General features: G+C 38.5%; 1 protein-coding gene across 1 annotated transcript in view; it reads left to right on the top strand.

Moving 5' to 3' along the window:
- The window catches only part of TMEM131L (transmembrane 131 like), a 70,476-nt gene that overhangs the window by 28,314 nt on the left and 25,972 nt on the right, over positions 1-16,190 (top strand). Inside the window, exons 4-12 of the mRNA XM_040699677.2 lie at positions 1,476-1,547; positions 2,512-2,635; positions 3,145-3,261; positions 5,522-5,638; positions 10,292-10,369; positions 12,587-12,740; positions 14,303-14,378; positions 14,743-14,840; positions 15,804-15,909. Coding sequence (XP_040555611.1) covers positions 1,476-1,547; positions 2,512-2,635; positions 3,145-3,261; positions 5,522-5,638; positions 10,292-10,369; positions 12,587-12,740; positions 14,303-14,378; positions 14,743-14,840; positions 15,804-15,909 — 942 coding nt within the window. The remainder of the gene's footprint in view (positions 1-1,475; positions 1,548-2,511; positions 2,636-3,144; positions 3,262-5,521; positions 5,639-10,291; positions 10,370-12,586; positions 12,741-14,302; positions 14,379-14,742; positions 14,841-15,803; positions 15,910-16,190) is intronic.

Below are 16,190 nucleotides of genomic sequence, written 5' to 3' on the forward strand. Positions count from 1 at the left end.
ATTTTCATTTTTAAGAAATATGTTTTACCCCAGATGTTTGGTGCTTTTGCTGTAGAAGCCATTTTGATTTATCCACTTGCAACAAAAGCACTCCAACTTTTGTGCTTGGCATGTCCCTGAAGGTGATTTCTGGGGGAGGGTGGAAGGCATCAGGGTGCTGTGGTGTCTCTGGGCATGGTGCAGGCACTGACTGGGACATGTACAGGGTGGCTGGGAAGAGACTTGACCTTCCACCTGGGCTTTGGGGTTCTGCATCATCTGATTTTTTGTTATTTTTCCAGCAATGCTCCAGAAATGTCACCTGGATATATCACGTTCCTACTGCTTCCACAGCAAGGAATTTTGATCCCTTTTAGGAGAAACATCATAAAAGTTGTGGGTTTTCATAGTAATAAACCTGATTTTTTTCCTGATGGGTAATAAATTATGATGGCTCTATTGGTTTGGAATACAACAACAGAATTATGTGGGTACTTTAATAAATAAAAGGTGTAGTGTTACAGAAGTGCATTTTTAAACCGAGGACCAATTAACTGTACTACTGCTTGTTATGCAGAGCACCTGGATGACTAATGGTATCACAGCCCTTCTCTCCCACCTCATGCTTACCCTTCCTGTGTTGCTGATTAGCATCACCCAGTAATGACAAAGCTGGCTCTGGCTATGGATCTTGTAGACTGTTTCCAGAGAAGTTTTTAACAGCATAACACTGGGCACATATCTGTAATAAGCGGGGCTGGGCTTGTTGTTCACCACAAGTGGTGAACATGTTGAGAAAGTGGTGAGGATGTGCTGGGATTTCTGTCTTCATTACAGAGCATCAGCTTGTATTGAAATAAGGTGAAAAGGTGCTAGTACTGACAGGAACTTCACTGTAAATTTTCCAAGGGAAAAGGAAAGATGATGATGATGACATGCATGTTTCCATGTATTCCTTACTCTCTTCTGCATAGAAGAAATGAGTTGGATCTTCTGTTAAAGCCAGTTAGGAAAGGACTTCTTATGGTATCAGATTTTCACAAGCTGCTGTTTGCTTTTCTATATGCCCATCTCTGCTGTGCTAGTACAAGTGCTTCTCTGACTGTGAAACAGATTAAACCATGGGTCTGTTCCGTGCTGACAGAATTTTCATTCCCCAGGACTCTTTTAAATGGATTCTCCTCTATAGTTCCCTGTCCAGGCTCAAATACAGGTGCCTCAGCATGACCAAGGAAATATGTGAAAGAAAGGGAGGCTGTTCGAGCCAGCAGTGCCTCTAGAGTGAAATGCATATCAAGCTCAGCTTTTATTACTATGGGCTTTCCAGCATGTGCTCTTTTACCTTCCTAAAAGATTGCTCTCATGTCAGGGAGAAGAATGTATGAAAAGGTTTGGAAATAGTGTTTAGCATAGCCTGTAACGTATCTTCTTTCTCTGCTATGAGTAGTGTTTTGTCCTCTAAATACTAATTGTAGCTTCTTGTCTTCTTTTTTCAGCTTCTCAGCAAAAATGCTTCCAAATGGGAAGGTCTTACATTTTCACCCTTCAGTTCTGCATTTTGGAATGCAGTGAGTATCTTCCATTATTGTTATTTCAGTTAAGTGGGAATGAACATCTCTACTGGGCTACATTTAGGTTGAGGCCATCAGTGAAGATCATTCCATTCCCTGAAGGAAAAAAAGAAAAAAGAAAAAAAAAAGAAAAAGAAAAGAGGGATAGTAAGCAATTGCCATGGAGTTGGAATTATGTTTTGCATCTTGCCATACTTTTAAAATGAAAATTAATGTGGTTATAGAAAGAAGGATAAGGGAACAGGGAGCTGTAACACATGCTGGGTAGATACAGAACAGCCTTCTCAGGTGATTCTACAGATGTTTCCAATTGCTTCCTCATTCTGTTGTTCATTTTTTTGATAAGTTTTTTTTTTCTAGAGATGGGAGAGCTTGTTGCTTCTTTCAGCTTTCAAAAATAAAATCAGAAAACCTCATTCAAAACATTCTGGTGGAAAATACGAGGGTTTCTTAGCTCTCTTTTAAAGAAAGTTTAAAGAATTTCTTAAACAACAATTGATATTCCACCATGAACAAAAAAAAGCAGGGTCCCCTTGTGAGTAAAAGAATTTTCTAGAGGATGCACACTGTGTGTGTAAGCTGTTTTTAGGATGTATGTATTAACTCACACTCTAGCCTTAAAAAACGGTTGTTTTAGCTGACAGAAGACGACTTTGGTTTATTTTTACTTTTTTTTAATAAAAGATTTGTGTCTATTAAATGTTGGGTTGGACTTCCCCCCACCCCCCCCCAAAAAAAAACTCTGTATTTTGAGTTGATGAAGAGCTTTGGCTGGGTGCACCTGTTGCATCCTATTGGTCTTTGTATGTTAGAGGATGGAATTTGCTTGTTTCCAATGAATAGTTGCAACTAGGAAATTGTTTCATATCAACATGTTTCAGTGTGATTTGTTTGGATGCCTTTTTTGCATTGTATAAACTTAAAAATGTGAATAACTTCCTTCCCTTTTTTCCTCCTTTAGATTACTGGGATTGCCTAGAGCTAAAATGCTGCATGCCTACAATCCTAGTAGAGATAGAGAAGTTGTAGTGAATTCAGTGTTTACATCTTCTAGACAGTTTCACGTGTCTCCTGTACATAGCCAGGTGAGTGTTGATGTACTTTTGGAAACTACGTCATGGCCAAGTGCAAAGCCTTCATGCTTCCTTTGGCCTAAACTTTTAATTCTATGGGGGTTTTTTTGTGTTTTTTTTTTTTTTTTTTTTTTTAGGACCACCAATTTTTTTTCTGGTTTTGCTAGCACTTTTCTGCTCATTTTTACTGAGACTGGTGAGGGAGAAGACATTCAAAACTTACAGTAGAAAATGTGTTTTACATTAATTCAGAAAGAAAATAACTGTTCAGTGTTAAATTGACTTCAAGTCTCATTCTGTTATGTGCAGCATTATGCAGTCATCCACAAGTCTGTGGATGTTTATTGGTGTTAATTGTTCTATTGATAGAGTTGAGAGATATGGACAGATGAAACTTTAGTGTTGAGGGTCTGCGAGTGGGACCTACAGATACAGCTGTGTGTGTGGAAATGTCTGTTGGTGAGAGGTGGGCGTTTTAACTAACTGCACTGAGCATGCAGACTTTTTTGTGGTCTCTGTAGGTGATTCCAGCTATAGGAAAAATTTCATTCAGAGTGCTTTTTCTGCCAACAGAAGAAGGCAATATTGAAAGCTCATTATTTATAAATACCTCATCTCATGGAGTACTTTCATATCAGGTAACTTCACTTATTTTTCATTTGAGTTTTGAATTTGTGTTTTTAAAACTTGTGTTCATACATTTTGAACTTAAAAAAAAAAATCAACTTCAAATTTGAATTCCTGATACACGTCAAATGGAGTAGTGTTTATAGTTCATCCTTTTTACTAGATCTTGCTGATCTCATGATTCTTCATACAAATATACATTTAAAATCATTACTGGTAGTGGGGCTGCCTGTGCTAGTAAGTATATATGTATTTGTTTGTGTGTACTTTGAACATTAGAGTCATGTCACTGCTGCTTGGCTCCATATAATAGCGCAGTCCTGAGTGAACTGTTCTGGACTATTTGTCATGGGGGAAAAAAAAGCCACCAAGACATTCAAGAAGCGTTTCAGGTAATCTTCAACTACCTTACAGGATTTTATGTAAATATGCTGGGGATGCAACATAAGGTGAACGCTCCAGGGCATTATAATGTGAAAGCAGAAGTAGTGAGTTTTGAATGGAGGCCATCTACAATCTGATTAATCAGAGAAGAGAGCAAGTATTAAGTTACTAGGTGTTAAGATTTTTTATAAGGGACACTATATGTTTCAAATTTTTTACTGTCATTAATTTGTAAAATAAAAAGTCTGAATTTGAATTTGATGACTAAAAAACAATGCCAACTTTAATCAACCATTCAGTTATTCCGTTCTCATAGTGAATTGGAAAACAAAGCTCCTTATAAGGAAGCAGAGATAAGTTCACTGAAATACAGATTTTGGAATATGGATATTGCCAATGGCTAGCACATACTAGGGGTGATGCCAAATGTGGGAACAATGCCAAGTGTTATAGAGTGATGTCTCTTTTCTTTTTTGCATCTATCTTCTCTTTGCATTCACTCCTGACCCCTTGTGTTTGTTACCTGGCCAGCTCAGCCACGGCCTTTTGGGAACAAGTTGCAGGGAAGCAGTTGTCAGTGTCAGAAGAAACTGATTTTTTGGTGTTGGACTGCTGCTAAAATCAGTAGCATGCTATTATTCATAGACCATTTCACTAGGCATCTGTAAGGAATGTAACAAGAGGAAGTAACTGTCCATGGTTTCAGCTTGCATTAGGTTTAAGAGTTTCAAAATTGGATCTAACTGTAGTGGTTATACAAGCTATAGCACTCTTGAGAGCTTGAAAGCCTTGAAATACGTTTGATATTGCTAACACATTTGTGTGAGAAGTGTGTATAAAAAAATTGCCTAAATGGAGAAGAAGTAGCATGATAGTGAAATGTACTTTGTAAATGTCTCCATCAAGAAGAAAACATCCCAAAAATAGTTCCTTTGTGATGTTTTCTATCCATAGCTGTCATAGGTCTTCAGTGAATGCTGTATTCTCCTTTTAATTAAAAACACTGGTGTTTTCATCTTTCAATTTAAAAAAGATTTCTTTGCACAGAAGTGAAAAACCTTAATGGATTTTTCATAGGAGGGAAAAATAAAACAACCTGAGGTTATCTTGCATCTAATTTTCATAAACTAATCTTGACAGAGTGGAATATGAATGCAGTAAAAAAAAAAAAAAAAAGTAATTAAAAATATCAACTTGCAAATCTTGCAGTGCTCTGAATATTGCAGACTTTTAAAAACAAAATGATCAATCAGTATTTTACTCAGTTTTGAAGACAAAGCCATTGAATTCAGAATGCCTTTGGGCTTGGAATGGAGTTTTCCAGAAATTCCTGCACAGCCCAGTGGTGACCATAAAACTGTGAATGCAGTTGTTTGCCCTCTCTCCATTTTAGACGAAGACTTCCATGACATGTAAATATTGTATGCAGTTTTGAAAAGTAGTTCTGCTTCACTTCATCATTTGTGAAGAAAATTTGGAAGGTGATGCCTCCATTTACTCATGGCTTTAAAAAAAAAAAAAAAAAGTAAATATGATAGAAATATCTGATAACTAGCTTAGCCAACATGGTTACAGTATAGAATTGACATATTTCAGGTGTTTGTATTGTAATTGCCTGAAGAGCAGAAAGCATTCAACTGTTCTCTTTCTGAGATAACCCGATGCTGTGCAGGTGTGCATTTTTCTTTTGGAAGCGAGTGAAGATGCTACTGTGCTCCTTGTGCATATAATTACTTTGCACAGCGGAACTTTTGAAATTATATGTGTTGTCTTTTAAAATATTGTAATATTTCCTGAGGTTCTTAGTAGCAAAATAGTTCTGTGTGTTATTGTGGTAACCGAAATAGTGAATGCTGACATAATGACTCATTTGTATTTTAACAACAGGTTTTTGGAGTGGGAACTCTGACATCTTCTCCAGAAGAGCCTAGAATACAGCTAGCAAATGCCTATTTACTGCTTCCACACATTCAGAACATCCAAGCGTCACGAAGGCTGGTACAGGTAATACATTTCAAGCAGAGGTGAAACATTAACCTACTCAGACATGAAAGAATTTTGTTTTCAGGCTATTGGGGTACAAGGAATTTTAACAGAAAGTCTAAGTGACTGTGGGAGAGAGGTAATGAGATGGATAAGTGGTTTTACGATGAGCTGGTGTTTTTGGTTTTATTGAGAGAAACATCTTTTGGCCTTTAGACTATTCCCACTTCTATGTGTTTCTGTGGTGTGTTGTCCTCACAGTTGTGCTGATAAAACTACTTGTCGCCCTGTTCTAAATCAAAGAGGATAATCAATCTGTTTTAAAATAAATAAAAAAATAAAAATCCACTGTGTTATTAGAGGATTGGAGAGGGAGAAGCTGAGCAATTTTTACTTTCCATTTTTACTTCAGACCCATTTCCCAGGCTGGTTCACAGCTGTGATATGCATAATTAGCTGGAGTATCCCTTCTCATTCCTGTTACTGCTGAAGACATCAGCCTTTGGCTTGGCTGGAACATGGAACTGTGAGGAATAAAACAAGATGGATTTTAGGAGGCATAACTACTAAAACTGGAAGAGAAGCTTTAACAGTTCCTGAGATTTAGGTGCAGTTCCAGGTTGGACAGATTGATTAGATGAACTTACAGGTCTTTTCCAACCTTAATGATTCTATGATCCTATTTTTGTAGTCCTCTAGGCTATATAGAACTGTTCAAGTGAGTATCTAACTGGAAAAATTGACAATTCTGATTTCCTTCAAGTTTTTTTCATGGATAAGAACTTTTGTATTATGTATGGATTTAATTTTGTTTTTTAAAAAAAAGAGTATATTGAATATTTTTGCACATAACAGAATATAATCTTGTATCTAAATATAGTCTATGTTGATTGCCTTCACGGTACCTTCTGTTTGTTTTTCCTGAAGTTTAAATTTCTGAAAAGTTTAGGGGAGCATTTGACATTTGCATTATTGTAATAGTGAGGAGCATTTTCTTCTGCTTTTTCTCTAGAGTACAAGCTTGAGATCATGCTTGGCAGTGCCACCTGGCACCAATCTTGTCTCAGTACACAAGATGCAAGAGAGCATTGACTTGGTTCTCCTAGCTCTGGGCATAATTTTCCTGCCTGGCTATAATTGGAGAATTATTCTTCAGTGAATGCTGCCAATCTGGAGAGAAATGCTGCAGCAGTGGCACAGGCACATCTGTTGAAGGTGGTAGGCGAGATCAAAATACTGAAAAGAAACTTGTGGCTTGAGTTTGAGTCCCATTTGTGGAAAAGATTTCTCTACAGATAGCTGTCTGCTTCAGAAATGCCCCTTTCAGTTTGCCTTACTGATCTGGATCCCATAAAAGCTGGTATGATTCCTTCTTGTCCAGCTCACATTTTAGGCTTAGAAGCTGTGTAGGGAAGAGGTCTGTGAGATTTGAGTGAATATGGAGATGCAAACTTAAGGATACATGAATACTAAACCATGGAGATTTGAGTGAAAAAAATGTTTAAGATGAATAAGTCATACCTACAGAACTGCATGCTTGCTTACTTCTGTTTTCTTTTATCTGAGTAAAATACACTGCTAATGTAAGTTCAGGATAGAATAAGCTTCATTTGGGTATGCTAAAGATACCCTTGCCTCTTAAGTCTACTGATACTGCTTGGAAACCTGTGAGAAGGCTCAGTGGGGTCTGTATTGGTGCATCTCTTCCTGTCTACACCTTTTTTCACTCTAATGGCTGGAACCTACATCTGACTTCCAGTCTAAATTTCTTTGTGGCCAGTTTGTATTTGTTTGTTGAGGTGCACATTTAGTTTCGATAACTTCTCTAACTCCTCCTGCTTCTGGCACTTAAACTCAGAAGTTTTTTTTTAGGCAGCATCACATCTTTCAGCTTTCCATTTGCTAAGCTGAGCAGTCCATTCTCTGTGGCATCCTTTCCTGTGATGGGCTGGTCATTTCTTAGCCAAGGTCGCCCTTTTCTGCAGCTTTTCCAATTGTAACAACTTCTTCTGGCCACTTACCTTCAAAATTGTGTGTAAGGATATGGGTGGGGTTTTTTTCTTCTCTTCAGAGCCTAGCTATTGTAAGCATGATGTGTCCCTGGAGATTGTAGGTGAAACTGTAACCTCTGCAGTGGTGCGTGACAGGCTTGTGTCCCCCTTTTGGGGGTGATGAGCTTCCATGCTGCATTAAGTTTGTGCTGATTAATTGTCCTCAAATCTGAAAGGGTACCCAGGCTTTTCTTCTGTCATTTCCCCACATTCTTACCCAGATCTAAAATGGAAAAGAATGACAAAGTTGCCTCTTCTGCTGTTGAATTTCACCCTCTTTCTCCTACTGTTTTCAAAGTTTTGGCTTGAGGAAGGTTTCATAATCTGTGTGCTATGGCTGTCATCCTGGATCTTAGGTTGAGTCAAAAGAAATGTTGTATCCAACACTGAATTCATAGCGTGCCCACGTGGCAGTTCAGCAGCAAGTGGTTACTGCTAAGATTTGACAGATGGTGGTGCACGTATAGGTCATCTTTGTTTATCCAGCTTCTGGATACAGTCTCTACTCTGGTTGTCTGTTTTGGGACATTGTTTAATATTTGCATGACATTTAGCAGGCAGCCACATCAGTACTTCACTGTGTTCAAAATGCTGTACAAATGTGGAGGTAATGTCAATGGGGAGTGAACTGCAGGGATTGAAGTGTTATCACAGGAGACTCAGGAATTGCTTTCCTGACTTTGCTTTCCCAGAGAAGCACAAAGCATGTGAACCAATGACAGGGGAAGTATTGCAAGCATGAACAGCAGCCAAGGACTCCTTAATTTCTATTCCGAGCTGGTGAAAAGGAAATGAAAGGCAAATGTGATCAGTGTGATGTTTGGGTGCAGAGGGGGATTGAAAGTAGGATAGCAGAATTCTCTTGGTGTGGCATCCTGATAACTGCTTGCAGAAAACTGATGAAACTGCTGAATCGTTGCTACAACTCAGTTTATTAACACCACTTCAGTTATAAGAGTGGAAATGGCTTTTCAGGATCAGGGGCTGTCCTGGAAGGAAAATAGTCTTCAGGAACAAGAGGGAGGCTTGTTTAATACTTCATTTCAAATTATAGTATAGCCAAACTCTAGGATGTGGATTGAACTCTGTGAGGCCTGACAGTAATGCAAAAATATTTCTGTGAAAATCTTGTATAGAACCTTGCCTGATTGATGGCTTATTTGGGGTAGAATAAGGAATTCTTCTCCTGAAAGTGGCCACAGTTTGGCAATTACATTAAGTAAGTGCTAATGTCTCGTTGTTTAGGACCCTGGAGATTATAATGTTCTCTCAAGGACCACTGAGAAGGGAATTTTAAATAACAAGGCTTATCCAACCAAAAAACTCACCCCAAAAGTTGCTCTTGGTATAGTCTGCCTCATTAAAACTCCAGTTAGCAGGTTTAGCTATAAGAGGTTACTAAGTGGTGCGTGCTTTAGAGTCAAATGTTTTTCCTGTTTTCAAAACTGATGAGGACAAGAGAGTTCGCAGAAAGAAACATCTGCTTGGGGTTGGTGCAGCTTTGGCATGAGCCTGTGTTTTGGTGCTACTGACAATCTTAACGGGTTGGATCGCCCTCTTGTGTGAAGCCTGGATCATTGTGGTATGAAATCCACTTGAATTAGGGCTGCACAGTATGTGCTGTCCTTTTGGCTGTGCTTCTCTGAAACTGTACCCTGTGGTATAAATGAAATGTTCAGGTGCACCCTGCTCCCTTCTCTCTGTCCCATGGAGATATGAAGTAGGCCTTTGGATACTCTAAAACCTGTTACTCATAGTCCTGCTTCTTAGCATCAAATGATTTAAATTCTTCAAAAGAAGTTGCATTGACACCTTCAGAAACTTGAACCTCCATATACTGCATTCAGATATTGTTATGTATGAAAAGAGACTGAGTGGGGTTCCATTCCATGTCAGCCTCAAAGTCATCAAATAATGTTGCTGTGATTATGTTACTGATAGTGACAGAACTCTCGTTACAATTTTTTAAAATTAATTATTTAGAATTAACATCAGCATATTGACTGAGCAGTATGTGCAATTAAGTTGATAGTCCAGATTTTTGACTAGTTTCCATAAACTGTGCTTGGCTTTGTCGCTGCTTCAAAGTGTTTTACAAGCTGGCACAGTCTTTTTTTCATTTTCCTTTCCCATTCAGTAAAAAGGTGAAGCGTGTACTTTGTCGGTCCATTTGTGCACAAAGCCTATGTATCAGGCTATGGGATTGTGGCATTGCGTTGCAGGCTTAGCAACTGCATTTCAGTGTACAATCAGCAAAGCAAATATACAGAAAATAAGAAAATAAGTGTTTGTATTACACAAAAAAAGGCTGTGTTGACTGTATTTTGTTGTCTTATTAAAGTTTGTAAGGATTGTTCGTATTGATGCTATAGAGATATTTAATAGTCATGTATAATAATAGCTTGATAAATTGCTATCTTTCTAATTCCGTTCTAGTGAATTGGAGTTGGATCGCTGACCTACTGTACAGAATATTTATTTTTTAAAAAATCCTTTCATTGCTGTGTCATGCATATGTGGAGGCAGTCTTGTTATCTTTATAAATTGTGCTATGTGAGCCAGATTTATATAACATCTTTCAAAACAATCTGCTTGAGGTGTTTTTCACTTTCTTTTTTTACAGGCAGAAACGATGAATACCAGCCTCTTACGTGTTCACCTTGAATGCAGTTTACCTAGTGAAGCATATCAGCAAGTTAAGGTATGTTTTATTACCGTGTTCTACCTATTTAAACTTTCTTATTTTAAGGCAAGTTTAGAAGGATACTTTCCAGAGTTTTAGAAGTTGTAGCAACAATGCAGTTTCAGATTATTCAGTTTAAAGGGAATTGTGATTTTAGGCTTTTGTAAAACTGTACCCCATGCTATAAATGAAGCTTTACATTGTCACCATTAGGAGAAGTGGAGATGGTAAAAGAAAACACCTCTCCTTCCTTCTGTCACGGAGTTACCTCTAGATCTGAGTCAGTGACAGGGGCACCAAAAAAAAAAAAGCCCAGAAATGAGACAAAGGAGAGAGGGGGGAAAAAAAAAAACACTGACCCATGTTTTGCAGCGCAGCTGGCCCCTGCGGGCCATGCGCTCCGGGAGAGGGGGAGAGGGGGAAAGGGGGAAGGATAGGGAGATAGCAGATGGGTCTAACAAAAAATAATGGCAACGATCTGAGGAGGAACGGTAATTTACAAAATCAAACAAAATGAGAGAGAAAAGAGTGTCCAAAAAAATACGAGGTCTTACACTAGTAGACTGCAGGGGAAGCACGTGTTTTTCTCCGCGGCAAACTGAAAGAGAGAGCTGCTCGCGTCAGCCCAGGAGCTCCACCCTTCCTCCTCTGCGCCCCAGGTCCTCCGGGAATGCCGCTCCTTCCCTCCCCTCCGAGAACCCAAAATGCCCAAAAAAGGCAGTCCGCAGAACCAAAGCATTAACTCTTTAACTCCCACTGTTTTACACGATGTTCTGATGTGGAATACCGACAACAAAAATCACAAAACCACAACACCCTCCAAAACCCCCAGCTGTCTAGGTGTTCTAATGCATGTCATATCACTTAAATAGAGTATGAAGGTGAAGTGGAACTTCCTTTCTCCATAAACAGTTGCACAAATTTCTCATTCATGCTGACGTAAGAGCACTGAGTGCACTTAAGCACTGAAATGAGTGTCCAAAGTATGGACTGCCTGAACTGTGTTCTCAAGGTACTTGAAAAGGGGCTTTGATGTGTGGCAGAGCTGAGGAGGGGTTATTCTCTTCACAGAACAGCCCCCTCCCAATCTCTGATTACTAAGGGCATTAGACTTCCTGTTCCCAGGCAGTGCCAGCAGAATCTCATTTTCATCTTCATCTTCAAAGGTTGACATAGTAATTAAGTAATGGTTCTCGGTGATTCTGGTGCTTGAGTAGGTATTTTTGTTCAAATATATAGGCTGGAGGTGTGGTCTGCAGCACCCACACAGTGCAGCTGCCCACTCTGATAGCAGCTACCTAAGGCCACATCACCTGTGGCTTCCTGTGTGCATCTGACAGCTATTGCAAGCACTGGGGATTTCTGTGATGCTATGGGAGGGAACTGACATCTGGAGAGGCTTCTCCTCCCATGTTACACCTCAGAGTGACATTTCAGGTTAACTAAAGGTATTTGGCTGCCCTTTTACTATATCACTTCACATGCCTTATGTGGAGGCCGTCTCTTACAGAGAATTAGAGATCGTCTTTCTCCTCCGTGGTGCGATGCAGGACAGATTTATGTTACTCACTGTTGATTGTCTAGTTTTGTTTTGCTTGTTGCCTTTAGTATTTTGCAGAATGGTGTCTGTGTCTTTGTAGTTGCTGAGACTCAGCTGTCTTAACAGCAGCCACTGCTTAGAGAAGGGGATAAAATCCAATTTGTATTTATCTGAAGTATTTTAGCCAGATGGCAGTTTGCTATTAAGAATTGCACGTGTGTTTGTTTTTTAAAATTACTTCAGTGAGAAATTGAGACAAAAAAACACAGGATTTGGAAAAATTAACTATAAACAGACCAGTGAACATGAACTGTCTTCCTACCATTAAGACACATGCATCAGTCTGTTTATGGCACGTTTTATTGAAGTCAGAGGATTTAACAAAGGAAACTGTTTTGCAGTCCCTGAAGTGAGACTGACTAAGACAGTCTATAAATTTGCGTTTTTTCAAGGTGGTGTTTTTTGGTTGTTTTTTGTCTTTGTCTTCACTGTGCTGTCTGTATCTGCACTGTCCTTGGTTTCTGCTGAGAATTTTAGCAGAGGTCTTAATTACTGCCACTTATCAGCATTTCTGTGCTGGAGATCATGTCTGTTAGATGACGTCTTCGATTAACTTCTCAAGATACTGCACTGTAATGAATGGCTGTGTTCCTTCTCCCACCATACACACACTGTATTCTCTTGTCTCACTTTAGAGTTGCTGTTCTATGTCCAATGATCCAATGCTGCTAGAAATGAGCTTAACAGTAAGAATGGAAAATGCCCAAGAAGATTTTGTGAAGCAAAGACAATACTTACTGGAGAATCTTTTTGTAGTTTATGTAGCAGTGGAAAAAACAAAGACCTCAGGTAAGTCCTAAATGTGACTGTTAATTATGATACAGTAGATTTTATGTACGCATTATGATCTGATATGCTAAATTGAATCAATTTCAGTGACAGTCTGAATTTTGCAAATAAGGAAAAGAAAATTGGCTAAACATAGCATAGCAGCCCCTTGCTTAGGGCAAAGTTACTCAAAGCACAACCCTCTTCGTAAGGGTACAGACTGTAAACTACATCAGTTTCATTCATATTCTCCCCATACTTTTACATCTGCTTGAACAGTGTGAAAAGATGTCGTGGTTCTTTGATTTCTTCAACTGCTTCTAATTCCCCAGTAACTAAATTAACCATAATAGGACTATGAAAGCAGAACGGTTTGTACACTACTGAGAATAGTGTCTGTTGTGGAAAGTGGGATGATGGGTGCATCGTTTGTGCTTTTAAGCTAAAATTCCTCAGGCAGAACAATCAACTCCTCACAGTTCTTTCTGCTGTGTTTATTGGATGAACAAATCTTACAAATAAAAGGTTTTCAAGTATTTATAGAGTTTTGCAGTCTGTTTGTGTAGCCCTTCTTAGACATTTCTGCCAGTTCTACTTTCTGGTTGAAGAAGACAGAACTGCCTAAGAATACAGATTACAGTATTTTTTTTTAACACTAGTGAAAACTGGTGAAAAGAATATGGTCTTTTTGTCTTTCAAGAGGTTCATATCAGGGTCTGATGACAGTATATACTGTTCTCCCCGTACCTGTTCTGTGATCTGATGTTTACACAAAACTGATACCCAAATACCCGCTGTAAGACTATTTTCCATGCTTGTGGGATGCTGGTACTTTGTTATGTTGAAGTGTGGATGTATGTTTACTCTGGTGCTGGCAGAGAATTTTCACATCTGTCATGTCAAGGATGTTTGCTGTTAGTACTTCTGGCAGTTAAAGTACCAGGGGTGTGTTCATAAGGCTATTCTCTATTAAATACAGTGCATTTATAAATGCTCATTGAACTGGAGTTTAGTCATATAACCCTTCGGACTTGATGTCAGTGGGAAAATCCAAATTTTTTTTTCCATCAATACTGATTCTTTACTGTAAATCAAGAGAATGGTACAGTATTGTCCTTTTGTGTTAGCCTGTATCTACTTATGTACTTCAAGTATAAGCAAAGGCAAGAACTTGGGCCTCCTTTCATGGAAGAATTAGGATCACCCTGCTGAAGCAGCCATGTCTTGTGCTGTCTTGTAGCAATTCTATTGCTCTTCCAGGTCTTTGTAGCATCCTCCGACTGGGAACAGAGCTTCAGTGGGGGCAAGGAGTGGTTACCAGTACTGCCATTCCAACCTACTGGCAGTTGAAAGCTGGGTTATATTCATCTGCTGTTGCTTTGGGTAGCAAGTAGCAAGGTGATAGAACTGTTCCTGTTTTAAGCCCAAGAAGTGTTAAGTGTTGAATGTGGCTTCGCAAGGATAGCTGTTGCATGGGATGCTTTTTAAATTCAAATTATAATTACTTCTAATGTGAGTGTCGTACTCAGCAAGAGTACTTCAATCCCTGGTGAGCTTACTGTAGTATTCATTCTTTTGAGCAGGTGATTTCGTGGTGGATATGTACGTCTTGCACTCTGGGAACAGTCGTGTGCATATACAGGTAATTATAGACTTTGGGTAGTCATATTTTAGAAGGTTGAATTTGATTTGGGAATTAATTAGCCAACTGTTATAATATCAGATTGATCTTATTGGTGGCAAATATCACATTTCTGTATTCCTAAATTGTGCCCAGGTATCTAGTAGATGTCTTAGAAGATCTACATTTGGTTTTGTAATGGATCTTTCCTTTTAAAGATGTAGGAGTAATTAACTTGAATAAAAATCCAAGGGCTCTGGCTTAGAAGTTGCAAGAAAATTGCAGACAATGGCTTGCAAATGTGGCAAGAAGATAAACTAATACTGGAGCTACAATAATAATAGTAGTATGGTAGTGCTGCAGGGTTCATTATGTCTTGTCTTCATGCAGGAAATAAGGCAGTTGTCACAAAAAAAACCGAAAACTTGTGGAATTTGAGCCAGTACTGATGTCTTCTTCATCTACTAACTTTACAAAAGTTGCTTCTATTTCTTGTGAAGGTACAGTATGGATATATTTATAGATAATGATTAGGCAGGATTTGATTATAAAAACAGTAGCTTTCTTCTTTTAACAGGTAGACTTTGAAAAAAAATCTTCATTTTTTGAAGTGCATAAATTCCTTTTGCTAATCGTTTCCACCATTTTGCATATATATATGCTGCTTTTTGTGCTGATTTAAGACTCTATAAGCAATATAGTTTTCAAAAAGGAAAAGAAAACATTCACTGAAATTATTAGCTGATTTTAAAATAAACATGATTATTGACACTTTTTTCAACATCCTTTTATAATTGGTTTTTATTTTCTGGTGTTTTTTTTTCTGTTTTTACATTTTTTCCAATGTATTTTCTGAAAGACCATTGTGTTTGTGTGGTCATTTTCTATGACATTTCTTGGCAAGATCATTGGAGAGGCTTTTGCCCAGGACTAGGCATGTTGTAGAAGAGCAAAGATTACAACAGAGGCATTTCTGACTGCAGTCTGTTTCTTGTTCTGACCACTAGACTGCAGTACATAAACTTACTGTGTTACTGAAACAGGCTGCTTTCATAATGACATGGACACTTTTTTTTTCCTAATAAAATAAAGTCAAGTAAGGAGAAATAAGGGACTACGTCAAGTGATTCTTTTCTTATTTTCAGAACACTTGCTGAAAGGAGGCAGTGTGTTATGATAAATGAGAATACTCTGCTGGTGACACATGGTTAAGATTGGTCAGGTTACTCGTAGCAGCCTTGTTGCATGCTTTTTGAAAGTGTTGGGCATTTCTAAATTCTTAAATTGAGGTTTCAATCCTCTGAGAATTAGAACATAGCTACTTAGTTTCTTTTTTCACCTACCTGAAAAGTGAATGTTCCCTTTGTAGTATTCTTTGAAGTCCTTGTGTGAAAACCACTGCAGATGTGCATTTGTTCTGCTGGCTGATGCTGTGTTCTCCTGTGTGTCTGTTTTTTACCCAGCTGCATTCTGTGACAATGCAGAGCCTTACTCTGCTGACAAGAGGAATAGCCTAGTGGAAGGCACTACAGCACTACAAGCCTGCCTGTCCTGTCCTGTGATGGAAGGGTAGGTTAAAGGTGGATTGTTCTTTGTCAACATTTGTTGATATTACACAAATATTGTAGACTACTTTAAGATACAGAGTTAGTTTGCTTTGTCTTGGAGTGATTCTAAGGATAGTGAGGATGTTTCTTCCTGTTGTTGCTGTATCATTTGCCAGAACAGTACTTTGACATTTCAAGTAATAACTCTTGTATTTTTTTTTTTTTAGAGGAATAGTTTCAGGAGGCATTTAAAAAAAATGTCGTAACAACTTGTATCATATATATCACATAAGCGTTGCTTGG

Source organism: Gallus gallus, chromosome 4 (genome assembly GCF_016699485.2).
Source record: "Gallus gallus isolate bGalGal1 chromosome 4, bGalGal1.mat.broiler.GRCg7b, whole genome shotgun sequence".
Lineage (NCBI taxonomy): Eukaryota > Metazoa > Chordata > Aves > Galliformes > Phasianidae > Gallus > Gallus gallus.